The following is a 7,923-nucleotide window of genomic DNA, read 5'->3' as shown; positions in this document are numbered from 1 at the left end:
GGGGATATAACTTGATAATTATGCAGACATACAGTATAAAAATTTCAGACTAAAGTGAGGGTTGCAACTTTTCTAAGGTTCTGGATTGCTGGAGGCTTTGGCAACAATTACTTTGTTGGATGCCATTCCTGTGCACATTATGAACCATCACGTCTTATCTTGGAGGTGAAGGTTTAGTATATAATCGTGAATTGGAAAAATACTTTTCTTGGAGGTTTTTAGTATATAATCGTAAATTGGAAAAATACTTTACTTTTAAAAAATCTTACAGTAAGTCCACATAAAAGTTAGCATACATTTATATGAAAATGTTACAAACATTTATATGAAAATGAGAGAAAAGATACTCAGTGATGTTATATATAGTGCATGACTTGTAGTGGGGATAACACTTGTATTGTCACTCTGGAAAGTCACACACTAACACCAAAAGCAATCAAGGAAATGCCAACATATATTCCATTTTTTTTTCTTTTTAGTAGATGGTTGCCTTGTGATGAAGGAACTTGCTCAAAAATATTTCCTAAAAATCTAAATGTTCACAAGTGAATGGTGAGTACATTGTGAGAGAAAGATATGAACAGACAGGCAGGCAGGCATTTAAATGTAAATTAAATGTCAGTAACCTTTGGTAATGGTCAAAGAATTAATGGCGTGGAAGCTTGTGTGAAGTCCCTGATGAAAGATAAATATACCAGCCACTGGATTCACAAAACTCAACAGGATGACACCCCCCCCCACCCATTGTAGTATTTGCTGGACTGGTAATTCCTTCTTCCATACTCATCACTCTCCTTCTCAGACCTGTACTTCCTCTTCTCGCTATCCCTTCTGCTGTCATCATGATCTCTGTGGTCACTGACAAACCTCCCTTGCCTGTGGTCAGAATATTCCCTCCTGTGATCCCTGTAATTCCCACGATCCCTATAATTCCCATGACCTCTGTACTCCCCTTGATCCGTGCAGCCTCCTTCCTGTAGTCTTGATGCCTAAAGTTGCCTCTGCACTGTCTGTTGAGGTCAAATCTGTCAGCAGGGAGTATTGGCAGCTTAGGCAGGCTCTTCTTGCAGTGCTGGAACATATCAAATACTGGTCATTTCATAGACAAGGAGACAAGGAGCTGCTATAGAGTAGAGAGGAGGGATTCAGGGGATTCTGAACTTTGTTGGGATCTATGTACAGTAGAAACCTCAGTTCACAAACCAAAACAAGTTTTCCCATTTAAATTAATTAAAATACAATTCATCTATTCCAATCTCAGAAACTGCATTATTATTATTATTTTTTTTTTTTTTTTTTTTTTCTTTGACAAGAATGAAGTTACAGTAACCACAGAAAGGTGTAAGTTTCTTGGACATCAGGCTATATCATGTCACTGATATGAAGGTCAGGTGCCTTCCCAGCTGTTTGACCTGGGAGCCCTTACCTTACTCCATCTCTAAATCACATGCCTTCATAAATTAATTAAGTCTGCCACTTCCTATTTCAACTTTCAGAATGGTTGGAAAGAGTTATTTGAGAGGAAAAGACAAAATCTTGCCTTGCACCAGGCATGGGTTGGCTGGAAGGAAATATTTGAGCATAAAAGTCTATGTAAAATGGGGATTGTTGCACTACTCATGACAGCACATGCTTCCCAAATTCCACCTTGTGTCTGTGATCCAGGAATTCTTGACAACCTCACGTCTTATAAACCTGTCTAACAGATGCACTCTTTCTTTGGGCATCCAGATAATGGGACATGAGGTGAAATGTAATTGGACAATAGAGCACATACTGTTATGCAGAAAAATCCCTCCTTTACAGTCTTGCTCCAGTACTTCCTTCCAGCCAGTGCATGTTTGGTGCAAGGCGAGATGGTGTCTTTTCTCTCCAATCATTATCATCTTTATAACCATCCTGAAAGTAAAGTAAAAAGAGGCCAGCTAAATAAGAAGGCATGCAATTTACTAGAGGTGGAATGGGGTAAAGGAGATCCAGGTCTAGCTCCTCTCCAACAGCTGGGAAGGCACCTGACTTGGGTGACTTGCCAGTGTGTGATAGTCACAATGTTCACGGCAGGCATGCCAAAACACAAGTGTGTGTGTGCTTGCCAGCTGAGGGGGTCTGCAGGGTGTTTGTGCATTCACACACAGAAACACTGTTCAAGAACCATGGCAAAAATTCTAAAAAAATATTCATGAAGTGATTTGTTCATAAATAGGAATGTTCACGAACCGAGGTTCCACTGTGTGTAGTTTAAGGTGTAGTTGTGTGGTGCACTTCAAAGAAATTAAATTGGAGGAAGAATGTTAGGGCTATGCTTTCAGTGACAGTTAGTGACTGGAAATATTTATATTTAAGAAGGATAATGATGAGCATACTTGAGTGATGCAAGCAGATGAAGAATTGTCACCACCAGTGTCAGGGAAGCAGTAAAAATATTGCCTGTGAATGATGAGAGGAAAAGGTAGAGTGATGTCTGACCAACACCTAACGGAGGGAGGGACTTTTTGCAAGTAGATTTAAGGTGAATGAGAGCAGGAAAGCTGACAGAAGTGCTGAACAAGTAAGGTGAAAGGTGAGAGAGTAATAGGAGAAGAGAATCACAGGAAGGTGGAAGGATAGAGTAAAATAAGTCCAGCCAGCACATCTTGACATGATTGGTGAGTTGCATGTGGCCAACTAGCATGTTAGTTATTTTTACCACTGTATTCACCACAGAGAAGCTGCATGCCAAAAATACCTACTAAATGGCAATACTCAAGTTCTTCCCACTTGCTTTGATTGACAATATGGGTCAGTTTTAATTACTTTTCTTGAGAAATATGTGCCTTTTTATGAAGTATCACTTACCTCATCCCATCTGCAGCATTTTGTGATGCATGCATATACAAGTGCACAAATTTCTCGTGATGTCAAAGACTTACACAGTGAGTGACTGTATGGTACAAATCAGGACTGCATACAAGAAAATGTGCCACCAAACTGGAGTAAACTGAGTTACAGTACATCACCTGGCTTCTAGGTTTGAGGCTTCTGGAGAGCATGATATGCTCCGCCACTCACACTGACATCCAGAAGAATCATGGGGTTCTGTTCCTTCAGCTGTCTTGCTCCAATAATGATGGCATTTTCCTCTAACTGCTACCATGTGTCAGCCAAAGTCCCACCACTTAACCTTAGGACGACATACTCCACACAGTGTTTGTGGCAGGAAATATCACACTCCACAACCCTCAAACTTCTGTTCTAATGTGATCTATGGGAGAGTGGGGGTGCTTACAGATGGAATGAATCAACAAAGTGTGTGTGTGTGTGTGTGTGTGTGTGTGTGTGTGTGTGTGTGTGTGTGTGTGTGTGTGTGTGTGTGTGTGTGTGTGTGTGTGTGTGTGTGTGTGTGTGTGTGTGTGTGTGTGTGTATACACATGCTTTATCTTGGCTATTTTTCTTTGTTGAGACTGCCTGTGAACTGTGCAAATTTTCTCTGCCTGGAGGAAAGATAAAATAAGCTACACATCAAACAGTGTGAACTGATTTGCATGGGTAATATACAATAGCAGCAAACACCCATATTGATCTGGTGGTGGATTACAACCAGTTTTCTGTTTAAAAACTCTTACAGTTCACTTGCTGCTGCTCCCACTGGCCACTGATTGTGTCTAGGTTATGCAGTCATGCCTTCTGACTCACCAGTGGAGACGTGATGCAAGTCAGTGACTTGATATGAATCAACAGTCGTATGAATGAGTTGTGTAAATAATTGGTCTATTTCTTTACATTATTTTTTTTTCTAAAAGTTAATACTTTGATATCATACATTATGTTTTCATACCAATATTTTCAAAAGATAGGGGAAGGAGGCGGAGAGCATGCAGAGAGCACAACTTGCAGATCAGCTTGGCTTCAGCAACTATACTCCCTTGTGACTGAATATCCATCCCAGTGATGTGAAGTAATTTTCATTACTCTAGGCTGATATCTTAACAAAAGAGGCAGGTGAAACAAAGCATCCACACTTGAGCATGCACACACATCAAGCTGATGTCTCAATAAAAAAGGAAAGCTGAAACAAAGCACCACACATGTGTAACAACAGACATACACACTACCTCTGTAAACTGGTTATCCTCCTCAGTATAGCGAGAGGCTGCTTCCTCCTCCAGCTCAGCCAGAAGCTCGGGATCGAGAGGCACCATGTCCTCCCTGTCTTGTGCCATTGTGTTAATACTGCTGGTGCTTGGGAAGGCCAATGAGGAGAGAGTCTGAAACTGTGTTTTCATTTAATACAGATAGAGGGGAGTCTGGTGAAAGTTGGTAGTACAGTGGAATGTGAACCAACTGGTATTAAAAAAAAGAATACTGCACTGGTGACTGACTGAGAGAAGTGAGACATACAGCTGTTATGAGTTAGGTGTTTTGAATATTATACTGCTTCAGAAGATAAGCAGAAGTAGAATGAAACTTCATGAAAGAAGTATGAAAAGAAAAGGGAGAAATATAGAATGCTTTTATAACATGCAGAGCTGGTTATACAAGGAAGTGGTACCAACAGCACTGTGTGGGGCTGCAGCATGTAATGTGAGAGCAGGTGAGAGAAGGAAATGAACTGTAATAGAGATGGTGTCTGCAAAACACATGTGGAAATAATACACCTGACCTGGATCAAGTGAGGAATGAGAAGGCAACAATGAAAAGCTGGAAGAGGCAACCAATGCTACAAATTATATGTAAAGCTGCTCACTGTAAAAGTAGATTGAATCTTGTTGCCTCAAGTGTTTAGCTTCAGCCTGCTTCAATAGGGAGACTGCCTGCCTCTGTGTTTAGGAGACTGCAATGTTCAAAAAGACATAAGCACAAAACTGTTATCTGTTAATGATGATTTATTAATATAAATAAAAGATATATACATTTTAATATTTCCAGTCTATTACCTTACTTAATTCATTAAATTTTGTAAGACCAGCTAAGGACAGACACCCCTACAAGCTTCCTACCAATATCTCTTCAAGCCCCAAATATGGTGTCCAAATCTACTGAGAGAGAGAGAGAGAGAGAGAGAGAGAGAGAGAGAGAGAGAGAGAGAGAGAGAGAGAGAGAGAGAGAGAGAGAGAGAGAGAGAGAGAGAGAGAGAGAGAGAGAGAGAGAGAGAGAGAGAGAGAGAGAGAGAGAGAGAGAGAGTCTTGGAATTATAAAGTTGGCAGCAAAAACAATGACAAAATTTTCAAGTGTCAATCAACATCTGCATGCCATCCAATCACTGTATGATCACAAGGAAAATCACTGTATGATCACAAGGAAAATCACAAGGAAAATCACTGTATGATCACAAGGAAAAATCACTGTATGATCACAAGGAAAATCACTGTATGATCACTGTATGATCACAAGGAAAATCACTGTATGATCACAAGGAAAACAATAATAATTTAGTATTACCCCTTAAGAAAATTGCAGAAACAAACATATCACTCATGTAAACTCACTCATGTAAACTCACTCATGTGCTTCTTCGATGGACCACATGCCCCTCCTTTTTTTATTTATTTTTTGTTTATTTGTTTTCATGATTTATCTAAAGAATAATAGCTAGATATTACTACTGTTTCTTTATTCATATATATATATATTTTAAATCAGCTTAGGGCAAAGCTGACTGAAAAGGTGATTACAAATATTTTTAGTGCAAAATTTTAGGTGATGGCAAGATTTAAGGGTGCACCATTAAAACAAGGAAGGAGGCAGCAGGCACAGCTTCTACATCAACTATGCATACACCAACTGCATTTACTTGGACACACTGCAAACTGAACACAACTCCAACAAGATAGATGCAAACATTCTGACCACTACAACATCATACTTCAAAGGTAAATATTAGCTAATAAATTCTGTTCCAACTTTTGCATACTTACATTTCTCAGTGACCAGTTTCTCTAGAATGAGTCCATAGAAACCCTCCAAGGAAGCTTTGAAGTGGGTTGTGCTGGCTTTGCTTTCTGGTTCAAATATCCTGGAAAAGAAAAAAAGCGGTCAGGTGGATCTGGTCTCTGGTTCAAGGAAAATCAGTTCATATCAACTAACTTTGGTTTCTGGTTCAAATATCATCTAATGGAAAATAAGCTATCAGCTAACTTTGGTATCTGGCTCAAATATCATGTAAAGGAAAAAAGTATCAGTCTTGCACCACTGAGAAACACTGACTGATAGAAAAAGTGTTCAGAAAACTTTACACCCACAATGACAACTGGAGCAAGGTTCTTCAAAGTAAGGGAGCCTCCCTGCACTATACACAATAACTGAGCATGTATAACCAATATAAGTACAGTTGGGTGGCCATTTTTGCTGTGATATCAAAGCACAGAGCACACCACCTCCTCGGTTTGGGTAACCCAAATCACCCGAGTCACCCGAGTCACGCAAAGAGAGCGTCCAGTTGAGAACTGGGTGACCTGGGTAACCCAAGTCACTTAACTTAATGCACCCCTGGTCTCTGACACAGAAGCAGTGGTCATTCCAAGGAAAATCAGCAAAATACCTCATCAGGTCCCCCAACTAGCAGAGACAAAATGCCAGAGGCACCTCTGCTTAGGAGGATACTGAGGAGGGATTGGAGCGATAGGACAAGATGCAGATATGAGACTGTGATCGGAGGAGCCTAATGGAGAAGAGAGGGTGACAACATAAGCAGAATGATTAGAGGTCAGGAACAAACACATAACTAACAAAACACATGTTTGAGTGCAACTCACCTCTCCCACTCCTGAGCAGCCTGACCTCCTGACAGTCACCAAGTCAAAAGCAAGGTCAGCAGGGTTCCTGTGGGTCTGGACCATGAGGTGGGGGTGTCCCAGGATGGTCACCTGCTGAGATGCCTCAGACAGTGGAATGGAGATGTTTACAAAGTTATCCCATGAGTTCTCTGTGAGTTTGGCACCACAGGAGCAACACAACACATAGTCTGTGAGGAACAGCAGTTGTTAGCACCACCCAGGAACACCACCACTCACCAGTCAAAAATCATGGTCAGTACTCATTACCCTAAGAGACATTCTATTTTACCAGTCAAATACATAAAGTCACCCATCACATGCCTTCAATCACCAGTCACCAGTCACACTACTCAGTCACCACTCATCAATCAAGATCCTCATCATTACTCACTATCCTAAATGACATCCTAAGTCACCAGTCTACTCTGAAATTCTTAGTCACCAGTCTCCAGTCAATAGTTAATAGTCTGACATTCTTAGTCACCATTTTGACATTCTCAGACGTCAGTCATCAGTCCAGTGATCATTACTATGACTGTCACTTGAGACCCTCTTATGTACAGAATGCATGCATCAAAATGTCTTCATGTGAAACGTCACTTAGTGCAGAAAGGCATTAAAAACATTTTCAATTTACAGGAAAGATGCACATGTAAGTGCAGGAATCAAAGATGAACATGAACACGCTTTACAAAATACTGGAATGGTAGCAATGTTCCCTCCCACAGTAGGTTGACCAGGTAATGAATGTGTTACACAGGCTGTGATATCACTCCATACATACAGGAAACTCTCTACAAAAGAGAGGACTTTGCTTTGGAGAATGCTTCACTAAATATAATGAACTCATTACTCTCACATCAATAGCCAGTGAGGCTTATTTCATGAAAAGACAAAGGCAAAAATTCTTACATCTATTTCACTTACTTAAACTAAGATAGAAAATATATTCTGTCCTTTTTCAGTAACAATAAGAAACACTAGTCTTTAGTAATTCCTAGTGAAGGAGAGTCACTGCACTACTACTGGGACGACTCAACCACTAGAGGCGTCATGATTCCAGTTTTCATTTTCAATATTATATTTCATTTTTAATGTTATCCTTGACTTAAATTATTGCTGACACATTTTTGTTTCCAGAAGGTTTAATACTCTGTTTTCCTGTTGATAT

The 7,923-nt window shown here is 40.1% G+C and overlaps 1 protein-coding gene across 10 annotated transcripts in view; it reads right to left on the bottom strand.

Annotated features, from left to right (window-relative positions):
* Positions 1–236: 236 nt before the first annotated feature.
* The window catches only part of LOC135097463 (GTP-binding protein 10-like), a 20,096-nt gene continuing 12,409 nt past the window's right edge, over positions 237–7,923 (bottom strand). For 2 of the 10 annotated variants that reach the window (XM_063999390.1, XM_063999391.1), the window contains 5 exons: positions 6,732–6,940; positions 5,895–5,992; positions 4,724–4,810; positions 4,092–4,250; positions 237–3,470 (listed from right to left, as the gene is read on the bottom strand). In XM_063999390.1, the coding sequence (XP_063855460.1) occupies positions 5,984–5,992; positions 6,732–6,940 (218 nt within the window). In that variant the 3' untranslated portion in view covers positions 237–3,470; positions 4,092–4,250; positions 4,724–4,810; positions 5,895–5,983. The remainder of the gene's footprint in view (positions 3,471–4,091; positions 4,251–4,723; positions 4,811–5,894; positions 5,993–6,731; positions 6,941–7,923) is intronic. The other 8 variants (XM_063999387.1, XM_063999386.1, XM_063999389.1 and 5 more) reach the window with 6 other exon arrangements.

Source organism: Scylla paramamosain, unplaced genomic scaffold, assembly GCF_035594125.1.
Source record: "Scylla paramamosain isolate STU-SP2022 unplaced genomic scaffold, ASM3559412v1 Contig20, whole genome shotgun sequence".
Taxonomy (NCBI): domain Eukaryota; kingdom Metazoa; phylum Arthropoda; class Malacostraca; order Decapoda; family Portunidae; genus Scylla; species Scylla paramamosain.
This window is presented reverse-complemented; position numbering and strand designations above follow the sequence as displayed.